Here is a 19,147-nt window from a genome sequence, read left to right as displayed (position 1 = left end):
ATCACTGGTTTCTGTTTCAATAAGCTCAATCTTTTCCTCCCAGATAAAAATCCATGGAGCAAAAGGTCTGAATTTTTTTTTTCTTACATAACTAAACTGTTCATCTCTCAACTGTCACTTAGAATTCTAATTCTGACTGCTGGATAGGAAGGGGTTAAAGAAAGGTGGAAATCAAAGAAATTAAGATTACACTAATCTTGATTTCTTTTTTCACTACTGACAGCAATAAAAATGACCAGAGAAGAAGCCAGAGAGATGGTTCTTTGGTCTGCCAAGATGAGAGAGCTCAGTCACAACTACAACCAAAACATACCATCATAGTTATATGCTTTCTAAACTATTTTTAAAAGAGAGAGCTTTAAGAACAAGAAAATTTCTAAGAATTACCAAAGGGGCAAACCTTAAATTAGTACCACAAAGTATGTTTTCCCTACCAAATTCTTTTAAATAAATTTTAAAAATATGGCTATAAAATTTTGTTCTGTGGACCGTTCATTAAACTTCCAAACTATTCTTCATTAAAACAAAACCTATCTCATGCAAAAGGTTGTTATTTTAACAGAGTATCTAAAAGTACATAGAAACCTTATTGGTAGGTAGAAGGCTGATTCGGTTAAGGTAGAAATTAGAGGATTTTCTTTTTTAGTATTAACTTGCACACATATGTTGCGGAATTTTACGTAAGATATTAGAATGGCCATTCTTAAATCACCATATTCTCTTTAAAGAAAAGAAAAAGGGTAGTGGTTTTGTTCTTGTCTAATGATGGAGAACACATTTTTAGTACAGAACTAAAAGATTAAAAAATTCTAAAAGTTAAAAGATTTGTAAAGGTTCCAGTTTTCTATTTAAATGTAGAAGTTACTAGCACCTTTAATACTGGAATTCCAGGACAGTCATACATTTCTAGGCATTTGTTTTACCTCCCGTGAAGTTAATTTTAGGAAGTATTCAAAACCTTACACACTGAAATAAGTGAGTTCCAGAATCTCTATAACCAACCCACAACTTCACATTCTGCTTTTCTGGGTAAGAAGTAACAGAATCAAAAATTATCAATCACATTTTACCTCATCCAAGTCATTAATGTTGCATCTCACACCTGGTATTTTATGTAGCTACTAAAATTTTAAATGCTGTCAGCGTTAACTATAACCAGAGACTGTAAGATACATCCAGACTTCAGAGATGATAAATTGAGGGGGAGAATTCTTACAATTGATGAAATGTATCTCTTATAAGCTATACCACAACAAAGGGAAACGAGAATAAGATTTAAGAATAAGACTTAAATATTATTTTAGATTACAGTGGCATGAAGTCATGCCCCCGCACTGCACTAGATATCATCAGTTTAGCATTATCTCCTCTACTGACTTTTGTTTGTAAGGGTAAAGCATATACAAAGTAATAAAGATTACACAAGGCTACTTATTATCACATTCAAGTGGGGGAGGGAATAAGTAGACTATTTCTTGAAAAGTAAACAGATGTTAACAAACACTTCCATAGTATTTGGCACAGCTACTTACACCAATTCAATACCTGCACTATGCAAATTTTAATATAAAAAAGAAAGCATGCATCTGTGAAAGGAAATGCTATCATTTGCTTCTAATACAAGTCCCCAAATTTAACACTATTAGAGAAACATTCAAAGCTTCTAATACAAGTCCCCAAATTTAACACTATTAGAGAAACATTCAAAGCTTCTACTTTAATGTGTCATCTAAGATCAAGATGTCTAAAATATTTTTAAACACTGGAATTTGAAGAGTTGTGTAGGAGAGAAGAGCAATAGAATGGACATTGCCTGGGGCTCTAGTTTATGGAGCCATACTTACTAAGGCTGCTATAGTTTTGATGGCCTGCTATAAACACAGAAGAGTCTGATGACAGTAAGGGGTAAAGAGGAGATGAAAAAATAAATATTCTAAGGGAAAGGAATTAAGGTTTAAGATGCCTGCTTAATGCCAATCACCAGGCAAAGCACTATACATAAATTTCCCCATTTAAATCTATCAAGCTTATGATGTAAATAAAATCTTAATGTGAAAGACTTAGAATGAAAGGTCTCAGAAAGGTTAAGCCATCTGATCAACATCACTCTGCTTTTAAGTGCTGGTAACAGGTTTCAAACCCACTCTCTTTTTAAGAAACCATGTTGCCTTAGAAAAGAGGCTCCAAAAGTGTGAAGACTTTCATCCTGACAGCCAAATGTATCAAAATGACTTAAATGCTTTTCATGTATTTTATTGCACTTTTTTTAAGTGCTTATAAACAGGAAGTTAGCATTAGCTTCCCCTCCGGGAAGAAAAAATTTTTTCCTTAGACGCCTGATAAGCACAAGATGAACAGAAATGCAATGAAAACATATATCCATCCTTCAGCAAAACTCCTTAAAATGAATGAGTTGATTAATATTTAAGAAGAACCAGATCTTGTCAATATTAGATATTTCTGCCTTGTAATTCATGAAAACCCTTACCTGTTCAGAAACAAGAGTCTGTAGCTTTTGAACTTCTAATTGTAATGCTTTGTTTTGGTCATTTAGAATCTGAAAAAAAAAAAAGAATCTCAATTTACTGTTTTATTAAGATAACAAAGCAATCATTTGAATAGATTAAAAAAAAAACCATTCAAACCCATATTATTCCTTCAAGTATTCTTAAAGTGACAGGTGAATTATATACTGACGTAAGAATCCAAATCTCACATGGTTTTTCATTTTTCATTTTCAGTGAATATATTTCCAAAATACAGAAATACAGTACTAATATAAATTACATGTACAATGATCTGTAAAACCAGTTTTGACTAAACCCCCCAATTCAGTCATGTGCTTTATCCCAAGACAGTGTATTTCAAAGAACTGAAACAGTTTGTGCCAAGGGATTCTGGGAAATACTGCTTTCATAAGTAAATATTTACAGGATTCCTATTACAAAAGAGCAAAGAAGAAGAAGAAGAAGAATGCAAATCTCATACACATGAAGAGATGCGCCCCAGCAATATGACTGCGTTCCAATACTCAAGCTGAGTGACCATGACCAGAAACTAGCACTGCACCGACAATGGAGGCAGATAAAACCATCACAAACTGCCAAATGAAAACTACAGTAGAGCAAAGACTAAGGTAAACCAAATTGCAAAATTCTATTTTAAAAACAGACAAGATAATCTAGGCAAAAAGCATATGGTAACATTCACTGTCTGTATAAGCCCCAAATAAACTATAGAAACATTGCTTCAGGGCGATTTCATATAAAAACTAGTATTTCTAGACTCATTTCAACTGAAAACTATAGAAGGTTGTTCTAAGCTCAGTTGACAGGCTTAATCACACACCTTAAATTCTTCCATTTTATTTGAAATTTCACACTGTAGCTGTTCTTCCAGCAATCTTATTTGATCATCCTTAACATGAATACTATGAGAAAAAAAAATCAATTAAAATAATTCATACATTCAAAGGTTTACATAAATTATGTGCACTACTATCAGTTTTGAGTAGCAATAATTTCTGCAATTATACTTGAACATGAATGTATGAATGGCTCCATGTACAGCAACGCTTTAATCACCTTTTTTGCATCTTCTCCAGTTCATGTGCAGCAGCAGCCTGTGTTTGGAATGGGATGAGAATTGTATCATTTCTTAGGAAGCACTCAAATCTATTTTTTCCCTTATTTTTTATATACTGAAAAGCTACATTTCCATATATTTGCAATAAAAGTTAAAGCAATATCTACACATTTGCTGTAATACTTTTTACTGCCAGTATTTTGTGCTTCTCACTGGTCAAATTTTATCCAAATAAAAGTACATTTTTTTCTGATTAAATAGCAGAAGGCTAAAACAAATCAGCACATTAAGAAGTTTTAATGGATTCTTCCGAGATCCTAAATGGGATCAATTCATTTGCTCAAACATGAGTTTCAACATAGAAAATAGTACTATCGAGGTGGGTTCGGAGAGTCATGGTCAAACAGAAGAGGCTTTCAACAATATCCTATGCAGCCAAACACAAGTAACCATTGTATTTACTATGTATATGAATGTAATCAGGGCTTGCAATACCAATGAAAGTAAGTACAGACAAGGTCAAATTCTGAAGTAAATGCTCAACAGCAATAAAGATCTACCTGTTCATTTGCCAGGGCCTGTAACTTTTGCACTTCAGCTTTTAATAAGAAATTCATATTCTGTATATCCTAGAATAAGAAGAAATAATAATATGAGAAATATTTAATGTAACTGACTTAAAAATTTGTAACGCATCTCGTATCTAAGTAAAGGTCTCAAATCACAATTTCTTAAATAGGAAAAGGAAATCATCAATTCCTGTTACTTAGCATATTTCCCGAATTATCGTGAATTATATCATGTCCGAAAAGCCAACTGAACTTCTCTTTTTGGAAGGCTAAAGAGGATTTGTAGTTTAATAAAGAGACACTTTTCAAATGACTTTAGAGGACTTTCCAGTCTTCACATATGGTCATACTGATTACCATATCAAGGTAATTTAATGCTTATGAAGTACTGTCGCCCTTTATCAGAATTACTGTACCTTAAGTTCCTCCTCTTTACTTGTTAAATGATCATGTTCATTTGCTAAAGAATCTTCAGTCTGTTTTATCTGCTTATCCTTTTCAGCAATCCTGTACCAGGAAATACATTTTTACATTCAATAAACATTCTGAAGTCAAGTCACAAATCAAGGGATTAAAAGCCTTAAATATGGTCATGCTTACTTAAGTAGTTCCTCACGCATCTGTACCCTCCATTTCTGTAGCTCCTTTCAGTTCAGCACTATCACATACATCACTACAACTCCCTAAAATACATACCCTGTTTTAATAATTTGTTTAACTTCACAAACCTGGTAACGCCAAAGCCAGATTTTAGGTCTTCTGAACTCAAGTGAGCCATGTCTATGCAAACTGAACAATACACTAAAAACAGAACCTTGTTTTGGGTATACCACCATATAGTTAAAATACAGAGTAGGTATAACTACTTATTAGGCACAAAAACTAATTTACTTCCGGGGCGCCTGGGTGGCACAGCGGTTAAGCGTCTGCCTTCGGCTCAGGGCGTGATCCCGGCGTTATGGGATCGAGCCCCACATGAGGCTCTTCTGCTGTGAGCCTGCTTCTTCCTCTCCCACTCCCCCTGCTTGTGTTCCCTCTCTCGCTGGCTGTCTCTATCTCTGTCGAATAAATAAATAAAATCTTTAAAAAAAAAAAAAAAACTAATTTACTTCCATTAATCTCAAATCACAATTCTCCCACTGCTAAACCCCAAATAAAAAAAGGTTCCCCAACTCTTTACAATGAAGACATAAAAACACAAAATGTGCAATGTTTAGGCACTCAACTCACTGAGGGAGGGAGGAGAGCAAAAGTTGCTCCAGATCTAGTTAAGAATATTTTCTGAACAAGTTAGAATATAGAGTAAAGCATAAGTGTTGATGGAACAGGTATCATTTAGTGGTGACTAAGCAACTATAAGAGAAGTGTAGAAAGGCAAGCTTACACTTTATGTAACTCTTCTGCTAGAACTGAAGCGGAGGTCTAAGAAAGAAAAACAGTGTCAACATAAAAGCATTTTAGAAAAAGTCTAAAAGTTGTACGATAATCAAACAGAGCTTTAAAACTTAAAAGAAATTAATGTATATCAAGTTAAGGCAGTGTCTGGCCCATGATGAGTGTTCAATAAATAGTAGCTATTATTCTGAAAGCAGCTTTGATCACCAACAACCATTATTAGAGAGTTACATAGCATAAGACAGTTCAAATGAAACAAACTGCCAGGCCTGGAAATTATATAACTGACAAGTAACAAATATACAGGAAAACACCTACAAAGGCCATATTTCATCTTTATCTTAAAAACAATTTCCAATAATGAAATGATACAGAACCATGTGCATCTTAATTTTCAAAAACATACTTACAGAATTCTCTAAGTATTTAATTACTGATAAATTTTCTACAGCTACCTCTCAGCTAATAATTTAAGATTTCAACCCACTCTGAGTTGATAATTTATATATACATGTACACTCACATACACACAAACATCATCTTCTATAGTAAAAAAATTCTTACCCAATTCATTTTAAACTATAGTCTCTACAAAGAAAACAACTAGGAAAAAATATGTGCAATATCAAAGTTCTGGGAGTTTGAAATTGCCTGACCCTTAAAAACAAGTTTTTAATGTTAAAATTACTTTTTAACATAGAAAAAGCCAATACTTTTTCTACAATTTTTAGAAATTTAAACTTGAGAAACTGAAACTGAAATGAACAGTATGTATATTACAGAAGAAGTACTTAGAAGTTTTTTTCTTTTCTTCTTAATGTTGTATTATATACACTTTAGACTATATCTATGTTACTCAGCAAAGATGCCAAAGAATAACAGGTCTAACAATACAACTTGCAGAACTCTGAAGGTGTTCCTATTTACTGAAGATTTAAAATGATCTTGTTGCATACATAATCTGAGATTACGTATTAACATATAGTATTATATTATTAAGCTACTGCTACCACCTGAGGGTATATAAAGTTATCCCTTATGGTTTAGTCAGCATTTAGTAAGCATTTTAAATACATAAACCACTATTCCTAACACCATTTGGCCAATTTCTGTTTTGTGTCAAGATTATGAACATGTCTTCCTCCTACAGTAAAAACTCTCCATTAGTTGGATTTAGATTTCGTTCTTGGTGTTTTCCTACAGCACTATACATAATTATCAGAGTGCTTAGCTACCAGGATCATCACTGTTGATTCACTGACTAGTTTCCCAACTACTAATCCGTGCTTGGCACTCAACAGGCATTCATGTGATTAATTTAATGGCTAAGAATATTGTATCATAGCATAGCATATATCATATCATATTATATATCATTAAACTGTATGTATTTTATGTTATATATTAATAATAATGTTATTATTATAATATATATTAGTAATGACAAGCAATATGAAAGCACAATTACCTGGGCGGCTATCTGGGAATGGAATTGTTGAATTTGAGCTTTCAAAGCCTCGTTCTGCTCCAAAATATCCTTTCATAAAATAACAACCAAAAGGGGGGGGGGGAGAAGTGTGCTATTAACAAATATACCAATGGACATGAACAAAATGAGGTACACACTTCTGTTTATCTTTAAAAAGGCATTCTTAGATTCCAAAAAGCATAATTTACACAATAAAGACTAGGCACTCCATTTTGAGAGTTGATGGAGAAGGTAAAAATTAAGAGTAAGTTGTGCTGCCCCTAATCGAACACAAAGATTTTAAGACTGTGAGTGAGGACATCTTTAAAGCACATATTCAAAGACACCATACTGTGACAACTGCTCAAAGATTAAGTTATAATTATTCATCACCACTCCACAAGGAGGATAGGGTAGACTATCTGCTCTCCTCTACAGAGACACATCCAGCCACTGACTACCTTTATTTTTTAAAAAAGACAGAGAATTAGATACCTGAACTTGCATTTGTAAAGACTCTTCTTTGGTCACCCTTTTTTGCTCCGATTCCATTAACTGCATTAGTCTTTGCTCCAACTGTTGTTTTGATACCAAGGTATCTGTGAGCTTACTATGCAGACTCTGTACTTCATTTTCTTTGGCCACAAATTTACTCTGTAGATCTGTAATAAAACAGAGCATTTTACAAAGTTCTCTCCCTTTGCCTGGTTACTACCACTCATCTTTAGCATAGGCATTATCTCCTCTACGAAAAACTCCTTGAATCTCTCCTCTTCTTCCCCTCCTTGAATCTCTCCTCTTCTTCCCCTCTTACCCATGGCTCCCGAGCAGTCTAGGCTTACCTTTCTCACAGAACCTGCCACACTGTACTAATTCTTCTCCTCGCCCAGGAAGTAAGGTTTCTGAGATCAGAACTGCCTTTTCTCTATATCCAGAGCAGTGTCCAAGGCTTGGTGCATAGTACATACTCAAAAATGTGTTAACTGAATGGTACATGATGTTTAAAACTGTTGCATCATTTCTTGAAAGCATTCTTTATTTCCCCAAAGACACTTCAGTAAGTTATCTAGTGAATTTCTTATAAATTCCCTATACTCTCCTACCTGGAAAACAGAGAAAGACGCTGAGGGCTGACCAATGTCCTGGTGTAGAATGAAGTACAACTTTTCTGTCTGCTTCCCTTCTTAGCAATGACCCCAAAACAACAAAGAAAATGAGAAACACAAACTACCTTTGATGCAATCAGAAATTAACTGACTCCAAATCCAGAAATTAAGATAAAAATGAATGGAAAGATAGATGATCACTAACTTGGAAGGGGAAGGTGATCAGAAATCTGGAAAGGCTCAGGAAAAGGAGATCCTAGGTATTGCTACCTCTTGGCCCCATAACATAAACAAGTTCACCACCACTACCACCAAGGAAGAGAGGTAAATATAGAGAAAAAGAGAAAACGCAAGAATGTGCACATTTTAAGAAAAGATGTTACTGCCATAACAAGACACTAGTAACAGAATGAAACACAACGCAAAAAAGAACTTATAATTAAACATGATAGTCATATCCAGGATTACTCAGAAGAGCATAATATTTCTTTACCAGCAATAGTGAAAGTTAATACACTGAATTAATGCCTTCAAACTTCTGTGGGGAAAATGATTTATAAACTAGAACTCTCCAACCAATCAAACTACTAATCAAGCATGGAGGTAGAAAAAATAAAAACATTTTCAGATATTCAAAGCCTCAACAAATGTACTTAAAGGCATACTCTCGTGGGACTAAAAGATATGCAATTAAATGAGGGAGGAAAGCAAGAAAGATGGTGGTGACATAGTACCCAGAACACAGGTAGTCTTCAGGAAGACAGCTTTGGAGCCAACCTAGAAAACAAACAAGTCCTGAAACAGGAAGACGGAAGACTCCAGAGGGATATCCCGAGGAAAAACTAAAAAGATTCTCCAGTACCTCATATGTTGAGAGGTGGGCAGAGAAGAGAGGGTAAGAGTTTAACCATAGGTAGAATTTTAAATCATAAAATAAGGATCAAACAAGTTAAAAACATAAAGAAATAATTAGCTCTAGGAAATTAAACAACATTGTTCATGAGAAGAATTGCAGTTTTAGTATTATCTTGGCTCGGGACTGAGTTACACTGTCATAATGATGTCAGCAAGGAATACTGACATGATCAAGAAGTATGCGTAACCATATTGGTAGAATGAGGGGAAGGTGGGAGGAATGGTGTAGGAGTTAAGACCTCATTTCCTATAATAAAAGTCAACAGATACCTATTAAGAGAAAGCAGCATGCGTACAAATAATAGGTGTGTTTAGAAATATGATGGAGAGGGGCGCCTGGGTGGCACAGAGATTGGGCGTCTGCCTTCGGCTCAGGGCGTGATCCCGGCATTATGGGATCAAGCCCCACATCAGGCTCCTCCGCTATGAGCCTGCTTCTTCCTCTCCCACTCCCCCTGCTTGTGTTCCCTCTCTCGCTGGCTGTCTCTATCTCTGTCAAATAAATAAATAAAATCTTTAAAAAAAAAAAAAAAAAAGAAATATGATGGAGAATGCTAAAAGCAAAAACGACTGCTTCTGGTGAGACTGAGGTTTTATGGTTTACAGTTACATAGTTTAGAGAGAAATATATATAGTTTATAGCTCAATTCTTTTGTCAAAATTCGTATGTGCTCCACTGAAGAAATATAAAATATAAATTAAAAAAATAAGCTAATATATCTTAACATAGAAATAATCTTTATATATATAGAAAAAGGCCTTTAAGTATCTTGGGTATATTTAAATATTGAACCAAAGGCAAATACAGGAGTGGAGGGATGGCAGGCATGGGGAATCAGAGAAAACCAAAGGTCTAAAAGGCCAAAACTGTATGATCTATCCTACTGTTTGGAATTCTATTTTACTACACTGACTCTTATGGGAGAAAAGGAGTAATAGAGACAACTAGTACACACAGTACAAGCTCCATTATCTCCCAGATGGATTCATCAAATTAAGAATAAGTAATGAAAGTTAACATTTAAGTAGACGGTTTTAAGTCAACTATTTGAAATGGTAATGCTCTTTCTCTTCACAATACAGAAAGTAAGTCCTCCCTTACAAACAAAAAATAAAGAGGTAATCAAGGAACCAAAGGGAGTAACTACAGAAAGGAAACACACACAACTAGTTCCTATTACCCCATTACAAACTATAATTTTATGTACAACTTAATGCTTCAGGATTAAGCTAGTAGAGAATTTGTTTTAGAAACTCTAAGAAATCTGAAATAAAACAAAGGTACTCCGAAAGCACAAAAGCTGTTTTCATTGGCCTAAACAAAAAGGTCAAATCATACTTTCTTCATATATAGAGAGGGGAGAAAAATTAACCCAGGACTATATATTAAATTTACATGAATGCCTCTCCCCTTACCTTGTTGTGCTGCCTCATGCTCTGCTGTTCTCTTCCTGATATAGCTCTGGACTTCTTCCCACCTTCTCTCAGCTTCTTGTAGTTGAACCTGGAAAAAGGGGTAAGTCAGCATAATCACGGGATTTCAAATTAAAAAAAAAAAAAAAGCATCCTCTTTGCTCTTGTCATAAAACTGCTTATTCCATCCGTCTCCTACATTAATAAAATAGGCAGATATGCCCCAGACTTATACAACACAAAGATATCAGCCACAGTCATTCTACCCTCCAATATGCAGGATTTACAAAAACCAAATATCTGGCAGGTAGATCACTACAGCTACTACTATGCATAATCTGATCTATTTAGCTATAATCTGCTGTCCATTTTTATTTTCTTCAGCTGATAGGTTTTCAAAAGACAGGATGTTATCTTTACTGCTAAATCCCAGTAGGTACTTAAAATTCAAATTTTGAGGTGTAGCACAACACTTCAATGATGACTACAGTCTTTAGTATCATTTATCTGCTTATCTGTATCCATAGGAACTTCCATATTTGTTAAGTGCCAGCAGTAAACACACCAGCAAGACAAATTTTGAATAAAAGAAAGGACAATTATATCAATCTCCCATAGGAACCCATGAAAACTTCAAGAAAACAAATTGCACTATTTTCCACATTCAATTATTCTCAAAGTCCTTTTAACCCCTACCACTCTGGAACTGGTATTAGGTATGATTCTATCAGTGACCTAGGTAGGAATCTAACACATTGGACTTACACAAATCGAACTATATGTTCCATAAATCCTCTCTCCAGTAAAAAGAGGAAAGGACAATTCTATTCATCACTCTACTCAATGCGCATATGCTATAAGGTGCAAAAGAAACAAATCTGTTCTTCTGTAGCCTGAGCAACCCCATGCATCACTTCTCAGCATGAGCTTCTCATGGTACTAAGTACCATTCTGGTGTCTAAAGAAACTGATCTTTTTTATACTATGGCTCATGTGAAAGCTACTGAAGCATTTCTTGGTCTTGTGCTAAAGCAAAGGAAAATCACCTATTCCAATGCTGGAAGAAAAATATGTTCTACTGAACTTACTGAAAAACCCAAGTTACGGATGATAAATGATATTAAAGTTAATTTTAACTACTTGATTTTTGCCTCACACATGTGAACCCTAACCACCCAAATAAGAAACTGTTTGTTATCAATCAGCAAATTTCATTTTTCATATCTTCAAACAGCTTTTAACTTCAGACTCAAGCCTATAGTCAATTCTCTCATTAATGCCATGCTGCTACACAGGCAGAACACTTAGCCTACCGGTTCGTTTAAGCCTAAAACTACATTTCTCAAACCTACACGTACATTTAGGTCCCTGAACTGAATATCTACATTATTTATGAAATGATAAATAAGGGTGGGAACAGATCACCTTCAACTGAGTAACTGCTTGCTCGGCATTCTTCTTTTGGACTTCCTCTTGCTGTAGCTTCCCTGTTTTCTCGGTTAGCTCATTAACCAACCTAGCATAATCCTGGCGTAGTTTATTTAGTTCAGCCGACTGCCTGAAAACAGTAACTAGATTAGGAACCTTCTATTATTACAAACACATAAAAAGAATAAACAAAACATATTTGATATTTGTTTTTCTGAGCAATTTCACTTATAGCCATTCAGAAAATGTTTTAAGTGACTACTAATAATGAAGCCTGGTTGACTATAATCTCTGAATCATTCTGGTAACAATTACGCAATTCAAAAATCACCATAATCAAGAAAAATGGATGACCACACACTCATGAGCATAAGTCAACAGTGTCACTCTCCAACTGGTGTTCTGAAAATCTATTAAAATCAGTCAGGCAGAGTGCTTATTTTGTAAGCATGGTACTTACTAACTCTTCTCTAAGGCACAGTTTCTCAAAGTATAGCCCAGAGCCAATTTCATCACTATCACAAGGCATACATCTTAATACGCAGATTCCTGGGCTCCAGACCTCAGAGCCACTGAATCATAATCTTTTAGGAGTAGGACTCAAGAATATGCTTTTTTAATGAACATGCCAGATGCCCTTCAGAATAATGAAGTTTTAAGAACTACTGTTAAAGGATAGATGTTTTAAAACTTATAAATTCAGTTTCATAAACTTGTAGACAATGTTGCACCACTAACACTAGTATTTATCACACAGTTTAGCTGAAGTGGTTCTTCACATAGCAAGAAAATTGTTTTTGAAAATTAATTCATTTTAGAAACAAATGTAAAACACAGAAGTCTAACCAATTACTATCAAACACCATTTTGATGGTTCAAGAAAATATTCTGCCATTCAATTAAAAATAAAACATTTGGAAACATACTTGCTTTCTAGCTGGTTTGTAGTGTTGCTGACAGCATCTCTCAGTATGCCATTCTCCTGCTTCAAGTGAGCTATCTCTGCCTCCATCTGCTCACGAACTTGCTGGAACTGAAAGTATTTTACAAACATAAGATTTAGAAACAATGACTGCCAAAGCTAACTTAAAAGAAACTTTATTATAATGAGAATGTAAAAAGCATCAATAGAATGAAGTTTGGACCATCTTTCTCAAATAAATATAAACAAACTTAAAGGATGAATTACATTTTGATTGTGGTGAATGCAAAGTAAATACAAGCTGCCACAACATTCCAGAATGCAAGTAGACGCTAGCTGCTATCAAACTGGAAATGGAAAATAAATACAAATAGAAATGCTGTTTTAGAAATAAAGGACTCAGAATTTCTTTCCTACCCGAGACTCCTATAGAATAATCTTATCTTGATCCTATATCAATTTTATGTCAGCAGTCTTTAATGAAAGATTTTAGTAATCACAAGTTTAAAAACTGAAAATATGTCTAACACATTTATATTAAGTTACAAATTGAGCTGTAACCAAATAGATGGCAAATTCATCATGCAAAAATCTACTCACTAAAATATTCTGGCCTTTTATTTATTTCAGAATTACAGAACCAAGAGAGAAAGAATACTGAATCTTATATTCCCATAAGTATAGGTCTTATTTTAGAATGTGAAATAATCTTAATAATTTTAAGAAAACCTATTCAATTGACAGAAATTAAAGTATATGTATCTATTTTTCAGACAACATATCACACAGAACCTATATCCTGGCTTCTAAAAAAGAAAAATGATAAATCACCTTCCACCCTCAATAAGAGTATTACAAATACTTGACTAATTTCCAAGTTAAAAGCAGCAATTAAGAAAAAGAAAAAAAAAATCACCTGAGTCTAGGAAAATCCATTCTTCAATAACCTATTTATCATTGGGAAAGAATATCTCAAATGGCTGGGGGTTGGAAAGACAGAGGACTGCGTCAAATGAAAGCACAAAGCAGTGGACACTGTAAGAACCTGACAACAGATTCATTCACTTCTTGTTTGTTGTTAGTGTTATTTCTGTGGAAAACACTGGGACTTTGATAGCAGTGAGGAATAATTTAAGATTTTTCAGCAGACTAGCAATGTGATCAAAGTAGTATCTTAGAAACAAAAATCTGACACTATTTACGTGTTCGAATGGAAATGAGAGATTAAAAAGCCACTATAATTATGCCAGTATGAAATAATAAACTAAGGTGATGTCTAAGAACTGAATGAAAGAAGTACCTTGAAATAAAGTATTTTAAAGATTTCAGAAAAAACTGTAAACTGGGCAAGAGAGAGAAGTCAAAGGATTCAAGCGTAAGGATAATAATGCCTCAGATGTTGGAAAATAAGAACTTGATCAAAAGCAAGAGCTTGATTTTAGACATATGTTAAATTTGAGGTGATGACGAGAGCTTCCAAACTGAAGCATTAGCTAGCAATGGAAATAATTCAAAAGACCACTGGCCCAAAAGTTCAAGTAGGAGGAATATCAGACACCCACTAGATTAGCCAACCCAAACCATGTTCTTCAACAGCCTCTCCATCAACGATAAAAATGGTATTTCAGGGGTGCCTGGGTGGCTGAGTCGTTAAGCGTCTGCCTTCGGCTCAGGGCATGATCCTGGCGTTCTGGGATCGAGCCCCACATCAGGCTCCTCCACTGGGAGCCTGCTTCTTCCTCTCCCACTCCCCCTGCTTGTGTTCCCTCTCTCGTTGGCTGTCTCTCTCTCTCTGTCAAATAAATAAATAAAATCTTAAAAAAAAAATGGTATTTCAATCAGAGAAGGCGAGAGAGAGAGAAAAATCAACCAACCAACCACTGGTTCAGACTTAACTGGAATTATGAAAACGAGTATTATGCAGAAAAGACAGTAAGAACTGAACCTTCTGAACACTGTAAGAAGAGAGGTGAAACAAGAGACAGGTCACTTAGGCCAAAACCTTAGGAGTCATCCTTCATTATCAGCTCTCTTTTGCTCTCCTCCACTCCATCACCAAGCCCCATCTACTTACTCTTCTATATCACTCAAACTCAACCCCTCGTTGTCAACATCTGATTTTATTTTATTTTTTTTTAAAGATTTTATTTATTTATTCGACAGAGATAGAGACAGCCAGCAAGAGAGGGAACACAAGCAGGGGGAGTGGGAGAGGAAGAAGCAGGCTCACAGCGGAGGAGCCCGATGTGGGGCTTGATCCTGTAACGCCAGGATCACGCCCTGAGCAGAAGGCAGACGCCCAACGGTTGTGCCACCCAGGCGCCCCAACATCTGATTTTAGGCCCTTGTTTTCAGACTTGGATTCCTGCAAAAGCCTTGCAATTATCTCATTCCACTCTCCACACTGCTACCAGAATAGTAATTAAAAATACTAATATAATAGCTGCTGAGTTGCTTAAATTCTTTTAATGGCTCCCCAGTCTTCAGGTATATAAGGCCCTTGAAGACAGGGCCTCTATTTACACCTCTCGATCTTTTCCTCATTCCAGCCCTGATTTCCAAACACAACTCCTACTGCATTTCTCACAATCATCACTGGGGCAATCTCTTAACAGAAACACCTGGGATGCACTCATTAAAAAGCTCCATCCTGGGCCCCAAAATAGACCACCACACAATCACCTCTAGGAATGGGACTAAGGAATCACACCAAGTAATAACCCAGTGCCCATTTCTTCACTCTCTTACCTAATAAGGCCTAATTGTTTTAAAACACTGAACATAGTTTGCATATCATTTCTAATAAGTCTTCCTTATAATCCTCCTCTTCCCTATTGCCCATCCCAATGGTTCCAAAGCACTCACTGCTTACCTCTACAGTAATCCCCCCTTATCCATGGTAATACCTTCCAAGACCCCCAAGAAGATGCCTAAAACTGCAGAGTACTAAACCATGGGTCTACTATGTCTTTTCCCTATATATACATACATATATATCACAAAGTTTAATTTATAAGTTAAGCACAGTTAAGAGATCAATAACTAAAAACAGAACTATAACAATATACTGTAATAAAAGTTACATGAAGGTAATCTCTCTCAAAATATATTATACTGAATTTACCCTTCTTATGATAACACGAGATAATAAATGCCTACACGATGAGATGGGAGGTAATGAAATAGGCACTGTGACACAGCGTCAGGCTACTACTGACCTTCTGACAACGTGTCAGAAGGAGAATCATCTGCTTCCAGGCCGCAGTTGACCATAGGTAAGTGAAACCACAGAAAATGAAACGGGAATAACGCGGGACCACTATATTACAATGGAGTATTTACTTGTCAGCTTCCAGCCTCTGCCTCAACCCCACTTCGAAAAGGTGCTTACTTACAGACAAGGAGCCAGTTTAGCCATTGTACCATCGCCCACCACACAGCCTTGCACATATTAGGCACTTGAAGTTTGTTAACTGATGAATGCAAAATTTCATTTTGTTTTCAAAAAATAAAAAGTTACCTTCATCTGCATCTGCTGAGTCTCTTGATAACTAACATGCATTTTGTTCTGAAATACATTATGTTCCTTTTCTAATGTTCCAATCCGATCTTTCATCCTTGCTATAACCACATTGCTTCTTTCTTTCTCTGACATCATTTCCTAGAAGAATAAGCCAGAAAAAGTTATGCAAATTTATTTAAAAAAAATAAGTACTATTAGATTATAATAAAAAAAAACATTTTTAGCATCAGCCAAAATGATGTTAGTAAGACAATAATGAATTTTGAGGTCAAAGGTTTAAAAAAGAAATTGTCTCTGCATGTTACCTGTATCTACCTTTATACCAATTACTTTCATAAACACTTTGCTGTTCTGTTTACCCTTATTCCAAATGCACTTTCTGGTCTAAGAGTTAAAAAGCTGAACCTAGAATAAATCCTACATTCTAACTTGATTATAAGAATGAAAAGTTTTAAATAAATAACCTAAATAAATAAATAACCTAAAAAAATAACCTAGCAGAGAAAAGAAGAAGTCTCTTTCCTAAGAGAAAAGAAAAAGACATGTTTATAGCAGAATGGAAGATGGAATAAGGGAAAGCAAAAAATCAGAACTCCAAGTTTTATTATCCTCCCAAGTCAAATCTTAAAAGGGTGATTTCATTTTGTGTTGAAACTATCGTGAACTCCTAGAACAAATATTATCGAAGTAAAAGAGAGCCAACCAACTTTAAAGTTATCTGCAGGCATGATCAGTTTATATCCCCTTCTCTAAGAAACTGAAAAAATTTAAAACTTTTTTTTTAAGTGAGTATATGCGCACATGTGGGGGTGGGGGGGGCAGAGCAAGAGGGAGAAAGAGAATCTTAAGTAGGTTCCACGCCAGCGTGGGACCCAACACTCAATCTCACAACTCTGAGATCATGACCTGAGTCGAAATCAAGAGTCAGATGCTTAACTAAATGAGCCACCAAGGCACCCCCAAAATTTAAAACTTTTATGTACTTGATGGTTTCCTCCCATAAGAGTTTACTTACATCTGCAAAGAAAAAAAGTACACACATCTTATATAGCTCAATGAATTACTACAAAGTGGATACCTTTTTAATTTTTTAATTATAGTCAGAAAACTATAGCCACATGAAACTATACTAAAGTGTGTGATCCTAAGGAAACACTTAGTAACAACGTTGACTAATCTTAACCTAAGTTTTTTCATTAACTTTATTTGCTTCAAATTCACATAAAAGGTTTTATATTCAAATGAGGCCATCCTCATAATGTCATCAAGTAGCTTCATGAATTATAAAAAAAATAAACCTCATTTACTGTATTTAATTCCAAAAAGGAGAAACAAGTACCTCAGGAGGAATAAGACTACATTTTCTTCAGAACTTCAATTATGTTCTCAGTCTACATAATTTTTTTTTAGAGATATAACAGACATAGAACATCACACAAGTTTCAGGTATACAACACGTTTCGGTATTTATATATTGCAAATTGATCACCATAAGAAGTCTAGTTAACATCACCACTATGGCTACAAATTTTTTTTCCCATGATGAGAACTTTTAAGATATACTTTCTTAGTGACTTTCAAATATATAACACAGTATTACTAACTACAGTCACCATGCTGTACATTACATCCCCAGGACGGATTTATTTTCTAATTAGAAATTTTTATCATGACATGATTTTTACATAATTTTTTAAAGATTTTTTTGGTTTGTTTTTTGTTTTTTAACCTCTCAGAGTAAAATTTCTGGGGTTTGAAGAACTTCATTGATTAAAAATTGTAAATATTTATCACAAGGACCTTTGTAAATAAAATTACCTATTAAGAGTTCCACATTTATCCTATTGGATTTAAACAAGATCACACCTAGTTCTGTGCTTCCTTAGAGACTAATTTTAGGTCAGATCCAACTGAAACATGCCCCCAATGCCCGAATGCTTCTGTTATTTGAAATTAATATATTTAGGAGCACTGTTATTTTAAATTCATAACTCAACTGTAGGCTATAACAACATGAAAAAGTGAGACACCACCACCACAATTCTACAAGAAACTGACTTTTACTGGGTATAAATTTGCTATACAAATAATTAAATCCGTAATTACAGACAATTTCTGAAATCTTTCACTGCTTCTGATTCAGAACATATATCCCTTAAATACAAGAATGTCATCACCTGAGTTAACTGCTTACACCGATCCTTAATAGCAGCAGCATCTTCCTTCACAGCAGCAAGTAACTTGTCTTTTTCTTGAAGCTGATGTACAAGTGCAGTCAATTCTCCTTTACTTGACTACAATCAATACAGAATTAGTAAGAGTTAACATGAGCTAATGAAAATTATGAAAATGAAGTATCTAGTATCAAGTGTTCTTAAGCCAAAGCAAAGATCACAATTATATATAAATTAGAATCATGGCCAAGTACTAGTCAGTGAAGTATCATTTGTGAAAGTCACTGTATCATTCTATATTCTGATGCATGCGATAGGATACATATCAACCAAGAAATAAATTTTTTACAAAGAATTCTAAGACTCCAGTTTTAGACCCAGAGTCAAGATAGCCATCTCCTTCTTCTCCTCCTAAAAGATCAAAAGAGGACTATAAAACCAAAATGAAACAATCATCTGTAATATCAAAACATGAGAAAAGACTGCCAAAAGTAGTAGAGATCAAATACAAGTGCCTGACAACCCTGTCAAAATATACAAGACTGTAGAAGTGCCCCAGTGCCTAGTTCTCTGAAATTAACTGGCATGTTCTGAAAGGAAAAAACCAATAATCTTCCATTTGACGTAAGGAACAAAGACAGAAGGTAGG

General features: G+C 34.9%; 1 protein-coding gene across 6 annotated transcripts in view; it reads right to left on the bottom strand.

The window, feature by feature from the left end:
• Positions 1–19,147, bottom strand: part of KTN1 (kinectin 1) — a 101,163-nt gene that overhangs the window by 37,278 nt on the left and 44,738 nt on the right. For all 6 annotated transcript variants that reach the window (XM_040641863.1, XM_040641865.1, XM_040641866.1 and 3 more), the window contains exons 6-18: positions 18,502–18,618; positions 16,322–16,462; positions 12,806–12,912; positions 11,877–12,009; positions 10,455–10,542; positions 7,513–7,679; positions 7,018–7,086; positions 5,539–5,576; positions 4,571–4,661; positions 4,146–4,214; positions 3,585–3,622; positions 3,349–3,430; positions 2,489–2,557 (exon numbers count right to left, since the gene is read on the bottom strand). In XM_040641863.1, the coding sequence (XP_040497797.1) occupies positions 2,489–2,557; positions 3,349–3,430; positions 3,585–3,622; positions 4,146–4,214; positions 4,571–4,661; positions 5,539–5,576; positions 7,018–7,086; positions 7,513–7,679; positions 10,455–10,542; positions 11,877–12,009; positions 12,806–12,912; positions 16,322–16,462; positions 18,502–18,618 (1,209 nt within the window). The remainder of the gene's footprint in view (positions 1–2,488; positions 2,558–3,348; positions 3,431–3,584; positions 3,623–4,145; positions 4,215–4,570; positions 4,662–5,538; positions 5,577–7,017; positions 7,087–7,512; positions 7,680–10,454; positions 10,543–11,876; positions 12,010–12,805; positions 12,913–16,321; positions 16,463–18,501; positions 18,619–19,147) is intronic.

This window comes from Ursus maritimus, unplaced genomic scaffold, assembly GCF_017311325.1.
Source record: "Ursus maritimus isolate PB19 unplaced genomic scaffold, ASM1731132v1 scaffold_25, whole genome shotgun sequence".
Lineage (NCBI taxonomy): Eukaryota > Metazoa > Chordata > Mammalia > Carnivora > Ursidae > Ursus > Ursus maritimus.
Note: the sequence above shows the minus strand (reverse complement) of the source record. Positions and strands in the feature narration are given on the sequence as shown.